The sequence below is a fragment of the Myxine glutinosa genome, chromosome 9, assembly GCF_964187855.1.
Source record: "Myxine glutinosa chromosome 9, kmMyxGlut1.1, whole genome shotgun sequence".
Lineage (NCBI taxonomy): Eukaryota > Metazoa > Chordata > Myxini > Myxiniformes > Myxinidae > Myxine > Myxine glutinosa.
In genome coordinates this window covers 145,805,039-145,820,901 of record NC_136269.1, presented here as the reverse complement: position 1 = coordinate 145,820,901, position 15,863 = coordinate 145,805,039, and the positions used below count along the sequence as shown (strand labels likewise).

Below are 15,863 nucleotides of genomic sequence, written 5' to 3'. Positions count from 1 at the left end.
GGACACTCTTTCATCTACAGCACAATGTTTCCATAGCTAGAGGACACTCTTTCATCTACAGCACAATGTTTCCATAACTAGCGGACACTCTTTCATCTACAACACAATGTTTCCATAACTAGAGGACACTCTTTCATCTACAGCCCAATGTTTCCAGAGCTGGAGGACACTCTTTCATCGACAGCACAATGTTTCCATAACTAGAGGACACTCTTTCATCTACAGCACAATGTCTTCATATCTGGAGGACACTCTTTCATCTACAGCACAATGTCTCAATATCTGGAGGACACTCTTTCATCGACAGCACAATGTCTCCATATCTAGAGGACACTCTTTCATTTACAGCACAATGTTTCCATAGCTAGAGGACACTCTTTCATCTACAGCACAATGTTTCCATAACTAGCGGACACTCTTTCATCTACAGCACAATGTTTCCATAGCTAGAGGACACTCTTTCATCTACAGCACAATGTTTCCATAGCTAGAGGACACTCTTTCATCTACAGCACAATGTTTCCATAACTAGAGGACACTCTTTCATCTACAGCACAATGTCTCCATATCTAGAGGACACTCTTTCATCTACAGCACAATGTTTCCATGGCTAGAGGACACTCTTTCATCTACAGCACAATGTTTCCATACCTAGAGGACACTCTTTCATCTACAGCACAATGTTTCCATAACTAGCGGACACTCTTTCATCTACAGCACAATGTTTCCATAGCTAGAGGACACTCTTTCATCTACAGCACAATGTTTCCATAACTAGAGGACACTCTTTCATCTGCAGCACAATGTTTCCAGAACTAGAGGACACTCTTTCATCTACAGCACAATGTTTCCATAGCTAGAGGACACTCTTTCATCTACAGCACAATGTTTCCCTAGCTAGAGGACACTCTTTCATCTACAGCACAATGTTTCCATAGCTAGAGGACACTCTTTCATCTACAGCACAATGTTTCCATAGCGAGAGGACACTCTTTCATCTACAGCACAATGTTTCCATAGCTAGAGGACACTCTTTCATCTACAGCACAATGTTTCCATAACTAGCGGACACTCTTTCATCTACAGCACAATGTTTCCATAGCTAGAGGACACTCTTTCATCTACAGCACAATGTTTCCATAACTAGAGGACACTCTTTCATCTACAGCACAATGTTTCCATAACTAGAGGACACTCTTTCATCTACAGCACAATGTTTCCATAGCTAGAGGACACTCTTTCATCTACAGCACAATGTTTCCATAACTAGCGGACACTCTTTCATCTACAGCACAATGTTTCCATAACTGGAGGACACTCTTTCATCTACAGCCCAATGTTTCCAGAGCTAGACGACACTCTTTCATCGACAGCACAATGTTTCCATAACTAGAGGACACTCTTTCATCTACAGCACAATGTCTTCATATCTAGAGGACACTCTTTCATCTACAGCACAATGTCTCAATATCTAGAGGACACTCTTTCATCGACAGCACAATGTCTCCATATCTAGAGGACACTCTTTCATCTACAGTACAATGTTTCCATAGCTAGAGGACACTCTTTCATCTACAGCACAATGTCTCCATAGCTAGAGGACACTCTTTCATCGACAGCACAATGTTTCCATAACTAGAGGACACTCTTTCATCTACAGCACAATGTCTCCATATCGAGAGGACACTCTTTCATCTACAGCACAATGTCTCCATATCTAGAGGACACTCTTTTATCTACAGCACAATGTTTCCATAGCTAGAGGACACTCTTTCATCTGCAGCACAATGTTTCCATAGCTAGAGGACACTCTTTCATCTACAGCACAATGTTTCCATATCTAGAGGACACTCTTTCATCTACAGCACAATGTTTCCACAGCTAGAGGACACTCTTTCATCTACAGCACAATGTTTCCATAGCTAGAGGACACTCTTTCATCTACAGCACAATGTTTCCATAGCTAGAGGACACTCTTTCATCTACAGCACAATGTTTCCATAGCTAGAGGACACTCTTTCATCTACAGCACAATGTTTCCATAGCTAGAGGACACTCTTTCATCTACAGCACAATGTTTCCATAACTAGAGGACACTCTTTCATCTACAGCACAATGTTTCCATAACTAGAGGACACTCTTTCATCTACAGCACAATGTTTCCATAGCTAGAGGACACTCTTTCATCTACAGCACAATGTTTCCATAGCTAGAGGACACTCTTTCATCTACAGCACAATGTTTCCATAACTAGAGGACACTCTTTCATCTACAGCACAATGTTTCCATAGCTAGAGGACACTTTCATCTACAGCACAATGTTTCCAAATCTAGAGGATATTCTTTAATCTACAGCACAATGTTTCCATATCTAGAGGACACTATTTCATCGACAGCACAATGTTTCCATAACTAGAGGACACTCTTTCATCTACAGCACAATGTTTCCATAGCTAGAGGACACTTTCATCTACAGCACAATGTTTCCATAACTAGAGGACACTATTTCATCTACAGCACAATGTTTCCATAACTAGAGGACACTCTTTCATCTACAGCACAATGTTTCCATAACTAGAGGACACTCTTTCATCTACAGCACAATGTTTCCATAGCTAGAGGACACTATTTCATCTACAGCACAATGTTTCCATAGCTAGAGGACACTTTCATCTACAGCACAATGTTTCCATATCTGGAGGATATTCTTTAATCTGCAGCACAATGTTTCCATAGCTCGAGGACACTATTTCATCGACAGCACAATGTTTCCATAGCTAGAGGACACTCTTTCATCGACAGCACAATGTTTCCATAACTAGAGGACACTCTTTCATCTACAGCACAATGTTTCCATAGCTAGAGGACACTCTTTCATCTACAGCACAATGTTTCCATAGCTAGAGGGCACTCTTTCATCTACAGCACAATGTTTCAATATCTAGAGGACACTCTTTCATCTACAGCACAATGTTTCCATAACTAGAGGACACTCTTTCATCTACAGCACAATGTTTCCATAACTAGAGGGCACTCTTTCATCTACAGCACAATGTTTCCATATCTAGAGGACCCTCTTTCATCTACAGCACAATGTTTCCATAACTAGAGGACCTTCTTTCATCTACAGCACAATGTTTCCATAACTAGAGGACACTCTTTCATCTACAGCACAATGTTTCCATAGCTAGAGGATACTCTTTCATCTACAGCACAATGTCTCCATATCTGGAGGACACTCTTTCATCTACAGCACAATGTTTCCATAGCTAGAGGACACTCTTTCATCTACAGCACAATGTTTCCATAACTAGAGGACACTCTTTCATCTACAGCACAATGTTTCCATAACTAGAGGACACTCTTTCATCTACAGCACAATGTTTCCATAACTAGAGGACCCTCTTTCATCTACAGCACAATGTTTCCATATCTAGAAGACACTCTTTCATCTACAGCACAATGTTTCCATAACTAGAGGACCCTCTTTCATCTACAGCACAATGTTTCCATAGCTAGAGGATCCTCTTTCATCTACAGCACAATGTTTCCATAACTAGAGGAACCTCTTTCATCTACAGCACAATGTTTCCATAGCTAGAGGACACTCTTTCATCTACAGCACAATGTTTCCATAACTAGAGGATCCTCTTTCATCTATAGCACAATGTTTCCATAACTAGAGGACCCTCTTTCATCTACAGCACAATGTTTCCATAGCTAGAGGACACTCTTTCATGTACAGCACAATGTTTCCATAACTAGAGGACCCTCTTTCATCTACAGCACAATGTTTCCATATCTAGAGGACACTCTTTCATGTACAGCACAATGTTTCCATAACTAGAGGACCCTCTTTCATCTACAGCACAATGTTTCCATATCTAGAGGACCCTCTTTCATCTACAGCACAATGTTTCCATAACTAGAGGACACACTTTCATGTACAGCACAATGTTTCCATAACTAGAGGACACTCTTTCATGTACAGCACAATGTTTCCATAACTAGAGGACACTCTTTCATCTACAGCACAATGTTTCCATAACTAGAGGACCCTCTTTCATCTACAGCACAATGTTTCCATAACTAGAGGACACTCTTTCATGTACAGCACAATGTTTCCATAACTAGAGGACACTCTTTCATCTACAGCACAATGTTTCCATAACTAGAGGTCCCTCTTTCATCTACAGCACAATGTTTCCATAACTAGAGGACACTCTTTCATGTACAGCACAATGTTTCCATAACTAGAGGACACTCTTTCATGTACAGCACAATGTTTCCATAACTAGAGGACACTCTTTCATCTACAGCACAATGTTTCCATAACTAGAGGACCCTCTTTCATCTACAGCACAATGTTTCCATAACTAGAGGACACTCTTTCATGTACAGCACAATGTTTCCATAACTAGAGGACACTCTTTCATGTACAGCACAATGTTTCCATAACTAGAGGACACTCTTTCATCTACAGCACAATGTTTCCATAACTAGAGGACCCTCTTTCATCTACAGCACAATGTTTCCATAACTAGAGGACACTCTTTCATGTACAGCACAATGTTTCCATAACTAGAGGTCCCTCTTTCATCTACAGCACAATGTTTCCATAACTAGAGGACACTCTTTCATGTACAGCACAATGTTTCCATAACTAGAGGACACTCTTTCATGTACAGCACAATGTTTCCATAACTAGAGGACACTCTTTCATCTGCAGCACAATGTTTCCATAACTAGAGGACCCTCTTTCATCTACAGCACAATGTTTCCATAACTAGAGGACACTCTTTCATGTACAGCACAATGTTTCCATAACTAGAGGACACTCTTTCATCTACAGCACAATGTTTCCATAACTAGAGGTCCCTCTTTCATCTACAGCACAATGTTTCCATAACTGGAGGACACTCTTTCATCTACAGCACAATGTTTCCATAACTAGAGGACCCTCTTTCATCTACAGCACAATGTTTCCATAACTAGAGGACACTCTTTCATGTACAGCACAATGTTTCCATAACTAGAGGACACTCTTTCATCTACAGCACAATGTTTCCATAACTAGAGGTCCCTCTTTCATCTACAGCACAATGTTTCCATAACTAGAGGACACTCTTTCATGTACAGCACAATGTTTCCATAACTAGAGGACACTCTTTCATGTACAGCACAATGTTTCCATAACTAGAGGACACTCTTTCATCTACAGCACAATGTTTCCATAACTAGAGGACCCTCTTTCATCTACAGCACAATGTTTCCATAACTAGAGGACACTCTTTCATGTACAGCACAATGTTTCCATAACTAGAGGACACTCTTTCATCTACAGCACAATGTTTCCATAACTAGAGGACCCTCTTTCATCTACAGCACAATGTTTCCATAACTAGAGGTCCCTCTTTCATCTACAGCACAATGTTTCCATAACTAGAGGACACTCTTTCATCTACAGCACAATGTTTCCATAACTAGAGGACCCTCTTTCATCTACAGCACAATGTTTCCATAACTAGAGGACACTCTTTCATCTATAGCACAATGTCTCCATAACTAGAGGACACTCTTTCATCTACAGCACAATGTTTCCATAACTAGAGGACACTCTTTCATCTAAAGCACAATGTTTCCATAACTAGAGGACACTCTTTCATCTATAGCACAATGTCTCCATAACTAGAGGACACTCTTTCATCTACAGCACAATGTTTCCATAGCTAGAGGACACTCTTTCATCTACAGCACAATGTTTCCATAACTAGAGGACACTCTTTCATCTATAGCACAATGTCTCCATAACTAGAGGACCCTCTTTCATCTACAGCACAATGTTTCCATAACTAGAGGACACTCTTTCATCTATAGCACAATGTCTCCATAACTAGAGGACACTCTTTCATCTACAGCACAATGTTTCCATAACTAGAGGACACTCTTTCATCTACAGCACAATGTTTCCATAACTAGAGGACACTCTTTCATCTACAGCACAATGTTTCCATAACTAGAGGACACTCTTTCATCTATAGCACAATGTCTCCATAACTAGAGGACACTCTTTCATCTACAGCACAATGTTTCCATAGCTAGAGGACACTCTTTCATCTACAGCACAATGTTTCCATAACTAGAGGACACTCTTTCATCTATAGCACAATGTCTCCATAACTAGAGGACACTCTTTCATCTACAGCACAATGTTTCCATAGCTAGAGGACACTCTTTCATCTACAGCACAATGTTTCCATAACTAGAGGACACTCTTTCATCTATAGCACAATGTCTCCATAACTAGAGGACACTCTTTCATCTACAGCACAATGTTTCCATAACTAGAGGACACTCTTTCAAGCGACTTCAAATGAGAGCCAATAAGAATGTATGGAAGAACTCCTTTGCGCTGAGGATTATAAACGTGTGGAGTAGTCTCACATTAGCTGTAGATAAAGTGCTGAGAGTTTAAAAAAAGTCTCGACATGAGTTGGTCCAATGCAGAGTTCAAGTTGCAAAACATTTTACCTTTTTCCCCCCGAGAACCCGTTACGGTTGTGCACGCATTCGGACATGACGTGTGCGTGCGTACGTGCCGTGTACGTACCTTGCGTCCACGTCGTCACTTTTACTTCGCTTGTCGTTGCTGTGATGGTTTTGGTCGCGGACTGAACAACGCGTCGCATGTGCGTAATTCTATTCTCGGCTATTTTAACGTGCATCAAAGGAAGCATGGGGGTGGGGAGGTGGGGGTGGGGAGGGGGGGGGGGTGGGGAGGTGGGGGTGGGGAGGGGGGGGGGTGGGGGGGGGGAAGGTAAAATGTCTTGCAACACCCTTTACAGTCGAGAACTTCTTCCCCTGAACATGCAATCTTTGGGTATCGCTATGATATACGATCACTCCACCAGGATCTGGACATCTAGTAATGAACAGACGCCCCATCCAGAGGATTACCCGAAATAAACTTTAAATAAATACACATCGAAATTTTGCCTCGTCTTGGAGGAGTGTGAGTGCCTTGTTCCTGTACATGTGACCTTTAGAATGCTGGTCATTAAATTGAGAGACCGGAACATGGTTGTGGACAACTTTCACAACATGAATGTGCTCAGCAGAGCTGCTTTCACAAGAGGTGGTGGCATGGCTGAATGATGTGGGCCTAGACCTGAATCCCCTGGAGGATGTGAGTCCAGCGCTGATTCCCATGAAGGGTGTGGGCCTAGGCCTGAATCCCATGAAGGATGTGAGTCTAGGCCTGAATCCCATGAAGGGTGTGGGCCTAGGTCTGAATCCCATGAATGATGTGGGCCTAGACCTGAATCCCACGAAGGATGCGAGTCTATCACTGATTCCCATGAAGGATTTGGGCCTCGGCCTGAATCCATTGGCGTAGTTTGACTTCTCTATTTGGGTGGGGGTGGGGGGGGGAGGGGGGGAGCAAGGGCTTAATATTAATAATGGGAAGCTCGGTCTGACCTCCAAAATTACCGTTTATTCGTGTAGTTACAGTGTACGTGAAATCACAAATACAGTTTACGTTCATCATTGTTACTCACGTTTAAATACGGGATATTTTATCTCAATTGTAAACTACGGGAAAACTATGGTGGGGGCATTGTCCCCCCACCCCCCGCTCCCCAAAACTCCCCCGGTGCCTGAATCCTATGAAACAACGTGAGCCCAGACCTGAATCCCACGAAGGATGTGGGTCGAGGCCTGAATCCCATGAAGGATGTGGGTCTAGGCCTGAATCCCATGAAGGATGTGGATCTAGGCCTGAATCCCATGAAGGATTTGGGTCGAGGCCTGAATCCCATGAAGGATGTGGGTCTAGGCCTGAATCCCATGAAGGATGTGGGTCTAGGCCTGAATCCCATGAAGGATGTGGGTCTAGGCCTGAATCCCATGAAGGATGTGGATCTAGGCCTGAATCCTATGAAACAACGTGAGCCCAGAACTGAATCACATGAAGGATGTGGGTCGAGGCCTGAATCCCATGAAGGATGTGGGTCTAGGCCTGAATCCCATGAAGGATGTGGGTCTAGGCCTGAATCCCATGAAGGATGTGGGTCTAGGCCTGAATCCCATGAAGGATGTGGGTCTAGGCCTGAATCCCATGAAGGATGTGGGTCTAGGCCTGAATCCCATGAAGGATGTGGGTCTAGGCCTGAATCCCATGAAGGATGGGGGCCTAGGCCTGGATCCCATGAAGGATGGGGGCCTAGGCCTGGATCCCATGAAGGATGGGGGCCTAGGCATGGATCCCATGAAGGATGGGGGCCTAGGCCTGGATCCCATGAAGGATGGGGGCCTAGGCCATATCCGATGTTGATTCTTGCTCCAGCCCTTGATCTTCAGGTGAAAATACAGCCAAACCTAATGTCCTCTTTGGGCATGCAACATCAGTACAAGCTGTATGGCGAAGAGGTATCCCAGATGTCTCATGCTTTATTGTCTTGAATGGGATTTTTACCACAAGGGCAATTACAGTATTGACCTTGACATATGATCCCAACAAAAGTCCCAAGATTTTATAGGTTTGGTCATCAAATTGGAGAAGGAACAGGTTAATCCGATCGGTGATGCCATTACGCGGAGTGCACGTCATCTAATGCTGGGTGTGTTGGCTGGTACGGAGACAGCTGCACCGTTAATCGAACTGTTTGAGTGGTGAATCTTTCCAGAATGTGATGTAAAAAATGGTCCAAATCCAATCACCGAAGGCCCTGCTGAACATGTGCACGTGCTGACAAACAAACAATAGATTGCTGAACAATGATAAAATGACGTGCGGGCCACCATCGTGGCCAACAGCACACAAACAGTTAACTGTACCACAAAGTGTGGTATGTACATGTACATGAATCGGACAAATGGTGGAATCCCGTTTCCTCCAAACAACACGGAAGCCGGAATCAGGTTATCTTTACGTCCCCGTCTGTTGGCCTCTTTTTGTCTGTTTGTCTGTCTGTCTGTGAGCAGGATATCTTAAAAAGCTGTGGACCGATTCGGACAAAATTTGGTGGACACGTTGTGTGTGTGACGAGGAAGAAATTATTCGATTTTGGTGAAGTTCCACATCCGGATGCGGATACGAGAATTTTTCAAAGTGATTTAATTCACCATTGTAATTGTGCCAAAAACAGCACGTAGTTTGTATGATATCTCAAAATGTTGTGGACGAGTTATGGCAAAACTTGTGGATTAGTTGAGCAGGTGACAAGAACAAGCCGATTCGATTCCGGTTCATGTCCGGATCTAGATCGGGCCTATCAGGGGATACAAACAACAACAACAACAACAACAACAACAACAGGCATTTCAAGGCCATTTTCCCTGCTAGAGCAGGGTTAGCCTTGCGGTTAGCCCTCGTATCAGTGGGATACAAAGCGTAAACTGTTCACCTGTCGGAGGTATACTCTGTACCGAGTACCGGCCTAGTTTTGAATGTATTTATCCGCTGCAGACTGACGTCACATTGAACCAGACCAGGCACTGTTGAAATCCCAATGATTTCACACATTGTTTATGTTTTGGTTTCTTTTATAGTATTTATGGGTGTTTAATAATCCATCAATATGATCGTCTTTGGGTTGTGATTTCTCCTTCAACAACAGTTTCCACAATATAAATCCCAAATGACCTCCTCCACGACGAGCCCTGTTCCCCGAATTTTGTACCTTCTTCCCTCGTTTCGTCACATCCTTTCTGAGGTTACACAAATCACTTATTCTAACCTGCACGTTATTCTTCCACAGGTATCTATGAAGAGACTTTAGTTCGACATTTTGGCCTCGTCAGGTGTGTTCCTCTCTCTACAACATCTTGCTTCCTGTTGCTGTTCTTAAACCGGAAACGGTTGTTTGTCGTTATTAAACCGGAAACGGGTTGTTTGCTGTTCTTAAACCGGAAACGGTTGTTTGTCGTTATTAAACCGGAAACAGGTTGTTTGCTGTTCTTAAACCGGAAACGGCTTGTTTGCCGTTATTAAACCGGAAACGGGTTGTTTGCTGTTCTTAAACCGGAAACGGCTTGTTTGCTGTTCTTAAACCGGAAACGGTGTGTTTGCCGTTATTTTCCCCCGTCGCACAGCGGAGTGAAAGGGGGACTATGGTTTTCCCCTCCGTCCGTCCTTGCATGTGTGCGTGCGGGCGTGCGTGTTTGCGTTCGTTCGTGCGTGCGTGCGTGCGTTCGTTCGTGCGTGCGTAAGCGAAGGACCGCATTCGAATTTTGTGTGTGGGTGCAACCCACGTCAAAATCCAAGATGGCCGCCGCCATGTATGTCTGATGCCATGTATGTCTGAACCTTGTGAGATGAATATCTTGAGAAATAAGCGAAGTACCAACTTCGAATCGGGTGTGTGGGTGTATCTAGGCATAAGGAAGAACGGTATTGAAAATTGGGTCGCCACGTCAAAATCCAAGATGGCCGCCTCCATGTATGTCTGAACCTTGTGAGCGAAATATCATATCATAGCATGTTTTCTGCGTCTTCCACTTTGTCAACTCACATCACTTCACCGACGGGGGACCGAGGCGTAACGCTTGTTAAACTGGAAACAGTTTGTTTGCTGTTCTTAAACCGGAAACGGTTTGTTTGCCGTTATCAAACCGGAAACGGTTTGTTTCCCGTTATTAAACCGGAAACGGGTTGTTTGCCGTTGTTAAGCCGGAAACGGGTTGTTTGCCGTTATTAAACCGGAAACGGGGTGTTTGCCGTTATCAAACCGGAAACGGTTTGTTTCCCGTTATTAAACCGGAAACGGGTTGTTTCCCGTTATTAAACCGGAAACGGGTTGTTTGCCGCTATTAGACCGGAAACGGTGTGTTTGCTGTTCTTAAGCCGTATACGGTTTGTTTGCCGTTTGTTAATCTTCCACCATGACTGCTTTTGACCTCAGCTATTTATCACGCACTTATGGTGGTGTCTCATTGATAATTAATTCACACCTCACCACCTCGTTCCAACCTCCATTCGACGTTGTGCCTTTGCTGACCTCGCGTTGCCTCCGCTCCCCTTGCTCTCCACACAGCTCGGAATCACCGACTCACTTTGGCTTATGGATCGGTCAGGAATAGACATCTCTGTGGGCAGCATTACCGCAGTGGTGCTCGGTTTGCTCACGCCGTCCGAGAGCCTTAAGCATCTGTAATCACTTACCTGCCTAAGAGTTCCCTCTTTAACATCTCATCACTTCTCTCTGCCTCGCCACATTTTCCATCCTCCTTTATCTTCGCAACTCTTCCGCTATGTAGGAACAAATTTGCATGCCTCTTGCACTTATTTCCCCTCTTTAAGCAGCAACAAGGCCTCCCTTGGTACCATTCTAATGGACTGCATTGTCTGATGCTCTACCTTGGTTAGGGTTTTGTCCATGTTCTTTTACTCCATGTAGTGCTTGCACATCCTGCAGCGCACGCTGGAACAAAAATGGCCTAATTTGAGCATTTCCATGAAATTTCGCTCGACTGGTCAGGAAAGCACCTTGTGAGTAAAAGTAACCGGTTCACTCACACACTCTTTACATACACTTTGGAGGATGACTATAACTGAGGCCTCCGCGCTCGATTGCTTACAAGACGCCCGCCCCAGACATCGAGATGCCTTGTCTGTCACTTGTGTGTCCTATTCTCTTATTAGGGTCATCGTGCTTACCCCATCTCATTTTGTGCTCGCATCTTCTCAATGATTACGGTGCATTGATGAAATAATTATGAACACGTTTCATGATTATCACTGCAGGTTCACATATTAATACTATCCTAAACCCACCTTGACCCTTCTGCTCTCGGCCCTCTGATGGCAACGACAAAGTCATGCGTTTTGGACAAATTTTTGGCTCTTTATAGCTTGAGGAGCCATGAGAGGAAGACAGGACGCACGACGTGTGTGCAACTGTTCACCACTGAGTGCTGCATTGGAGTGTGGAGCTGCTTAGGCATTTAGTGTGTGTGTGTGTGTGTGTGTGTGTGTGTGTGTGTGTGTGTGTGTGTGTGTGTGTGTGTGTGTGTGTGTGTGTGTGTGTGCCATTGGTTATCTCCATTTACTGGTTTTAGAAGATCGAATGGAGCTTTCCTAGGTCTTGAAGTATCCACCTTCATGTGTGTATATGTACAAGTGTGTGTACAAATATGTGTGTGTGGGCGTGTGCATATGTGTGTTCTATGTATGAGTGTGTGCACGTGCCTTCAGAAAGTATTCATGACCCCTGAATTTTTCACATTTTGTTGTTACAGCCTGAAATTAAATTGGATTAAATTGAGATTTTTTTGTCACCAATATACACATCATACCCCATAATGTCAGTGGAATTTTTTTTTTAATTCCTTCACAAAAAAAATTAAAATTAAAGACAGAAATATCTATTTTACATAAGTATTCAACCCCCTGAGTCGATACTTCATAGAAGTGCCTTTGGCAGTGATTACGGCTTCAAGTTTTCTTGGGTATTTCTGTATCAGCTTTGTACATCTGGATTTGGGGAGTTTTTCCCATTCTTCATTGCAGATTTGCTCAAGCTCTGTCAAGTTGGATGGGGAGCGTCGGTGAACAGCACTTGTCAAGTCTATCCACAGATTCTCAATGGGATTCAAGTCTGAGCTTTGGCTGGGCCACTCAAGAACATTCACATTCTTGTTCTGGAGCCATTCCAGTGTTGCTTTGTCTGTATACTTGGGGTCATTGTCCTGTTGAACGTAAATCTTCACCACAGTCTAAGGCATTTTGCACTCTGAAGCAGGTTACCCTCAAGGATTTGCCTGTATTTGGCTCCATTCATTGTCTCTCTGGCCTTACAAGTCTCTCAGTCCCTGCCGCTGAAAAGCATCCCCATAGTGTGATGATGCCACCCCCATGCTTCACCGTAGGGATGGTGGTTGTTGGCTGATGAGCTGTGCTCAGTTTCCGTCAGACGAAGCGCTTTTGCATTCAGGTCGAAGAGTTCAATTTTCGTCTCATCAGACCACAGAATCTTCATGCTCTTGAGTCTTTCACGTACCTTTTTGCAAACTCGAGGTGTTCTGTCATGTGCCTTTTTTTTGGGAGTGGCTTCCATCTGGCCACTTTCCCATAAAGCCTTGATTTCTGAAGTGCTGCAGAGACTGTTGTAAAAAAAATGTCAATTTAATCCATTTAAAATTTAGGCTGAAACAACAACATGCGAAAAAATTCAAGGGGTGTGAATACTTTCTGAAAGGCAAGGTGTGTGTGTGTGTGTGTGTGTGTGTGTGTGTGTGTGTGTGTGTGTGTGTGTGTGTGTGTGTGTGTGTGTGTGTGTGTGTGTGTGTGTGTGTGTGTGTGTGTGTGTGTGTGTGTGTGTGTGTACGCACACACGTGTGTCATTTTAAATTTTGTTTCAGATTTTATCTTTTCTGTAACTGTATTTCCCTCGTTGCTGTCTTGCACGCGCTGCATCAAACCAGTTTTTGACTCTCTTCCTCGAAATGCCATTTTAATGTTTTGTTTTACTATTTTTCACATATATTCTCTTTGTTCATTTCCATAGGATTCATGATGCAGATTGGGGGAATGTTATTCGCCTTTTTGCTCCTGATTTTGCCGTTTTCACTCTGGCTCTAATCACGCTGGTTCTTTGCTGGAAGCTCGAGTACCCACCTCCCTCGGTGCCCACGAGCTGCTCTTCCTCCTCCGAAGGTTCTCTACAGGTGGGGAGGATGGAAGGTACATTGCTTGGATCAAATCTCCCTGCTGATGGAAAATTCCCCTCCTTTTCACACTATGGCATTAATAATCTTTTTAGCTCACCTGGTACATAGTTCCGGTGAGCTTATGGGATGGAGGTTGTCAGTCTGTCAGTCTATAAACACTTCCAACTTCTCCAAAACTACTGTTGGGATTGTGACCAAACTTGGCACAAATGATAGTTGGTGTGATGGAACTCAATTTTGTTCACGGCATTAAAATAAATCGGGGTTGAAGGGAGTTTCCCGGGGGTCAAAGTGGGTCTAGGTTTGACCCCCAAACCCCGAAAGTAGGTATTTACTTTCTTCTCTTAAACTGCACAAACAATTCCGGTGAAACTTGACCACAAAGTTCTGTTCTTCGCCCATGATGTACCAATGTTTGTTCACGCCATTACAAAATAATGGGGGGAGGATTTAAATCATCTTGGGCTAGTTTTTATTATTTTAAAGCCTTGTGATTACCTTAGTATCATTGTACATGCTGCCCTGTCTTCTAGCAACCATTGAAATTGGTTTAAAATAACCTGATACTGTTTAAAATACCTTTAGTCGGTGTAGTATACCGCTTTATTCTACCAGGTGAGCACCCAGGGGTATTGCCTCTATTTTTAACCTGCGCCTTTCGCTAGATTATGAGTCAATTAAATGTAACTTGCATTGCACAAAGTGGTGAGTTATGAGGTGTTCATGCATTACGACATAACGGTAAAACAATAACAATGAACTACCACATAACGGTAAAACAATAACAATGAACTACCACATAACGGTAAAACAATAACAATGAACTACCACATAACGGTAAAACAATAACAATGAACTACCACATAACGGTAAAACAATAACAATGAACTACCACATAACGGTAAAACAATAACAATGAACTACCACATAACGGTAAAACAATAACAATGAACTACCACATAACGGTAAAACAATAACAATGAACTACCACATAACGGTAAAACAATAACAATGAACTACCACATAACGGTAAAACAATAACAATGAACTACCACATAACGGTAAAACAATAACAATGAACTACCACATAACGGTAAAACAATAACAATGAACTACCACATAACGGTAAAACAATAACAATGAACTACCACATAACGGTAAAACAATAACAATGAACTACCACATAACGGTAAAACAATAACAATGAACTACCACATAACGGTAAAACAATAACAATGAACTACCACATAACGGTAAAACAATAACAATGAACTACCACATAACGGTAAAACAATAACAATGAACTACCACATAACGGTAAAACAATAACAATGAACTACCACATAACGGTAAAACAATAACAATGAACTACCACATAACGCTAAAACAATAACAATGAACTACCACATAACGGTAAAACAATAACAATGAACTACCACATAACGGTAAAACAATAACAATGAACTACCACATAACGGTAAAACAATAACAATGAACTACCACATAACGGTAAAACAATAACAATGAACTACCACATAACGGTAAAACAATAATAATGAACTACCACATAACGGTAAAACAATAACAATGAACTACCACATAACGGTAAAACAATAACAATGAACTACCACATAACGGTAAAACAATAACAATGAACTACCACATAACGGTAAAACAATAACAATGAACTACCACATAACGGTAAAACAATAACAATGAACTACCACATAACGGTAAAACAATAACAATGAACTACCACATAACGGTAAAACAATAACAATGAACTACCACATAACGGTAAAACAATAACAATGAACTACCACATAACGGTAAAACAATAACAATGAACTACCACATAACGGTAAAACAATAACAATGAACTACCACATAACGGTAAAACAATAACAATGAACTACCACATAACGGTAAAACAATAACAATGAACTACCACATAACGGTAAAACAATAACAATGAACTACCACATAATGGTAAAACAATAATAATGAACTACCACATAACGGTAAAACAATAACAATGAACTACCACATAACGGTAAAACAATAACAATGAACTACCACATAACGGTAAAACAATAACAATGAACTACCACATAACGGTAAAACAATAACAATGAACTACCACATAACGGTAAAACAATAACAATGAACTACCACATAACGGTAAAACAATA

The 15,863-nt window shown here is 42.4% G+C and overlaps 1 protein-coding gene across 1 annotated transcript in view; it reads left to right on the top strand.

The window, feature by feature from the left end:
• PIEZO2 (piezo type mechanosensitive ion channel component 2) overlaps window positions 1-15,863 on the top strand; it is a 474,200-nt gene that overhangs the window by 111,941 nt on the left and 346,396 nt on the right. Inside the window, 2 exon segments of the mRNA XM_078785142.1 lie at window positions 9,762-9,804; window positions 13,509-13,668. Coding sequence (XP_078641268.1) covers window positions 9,762-9,804; window positions 13,509-13,668 — 203 coding nt within the window.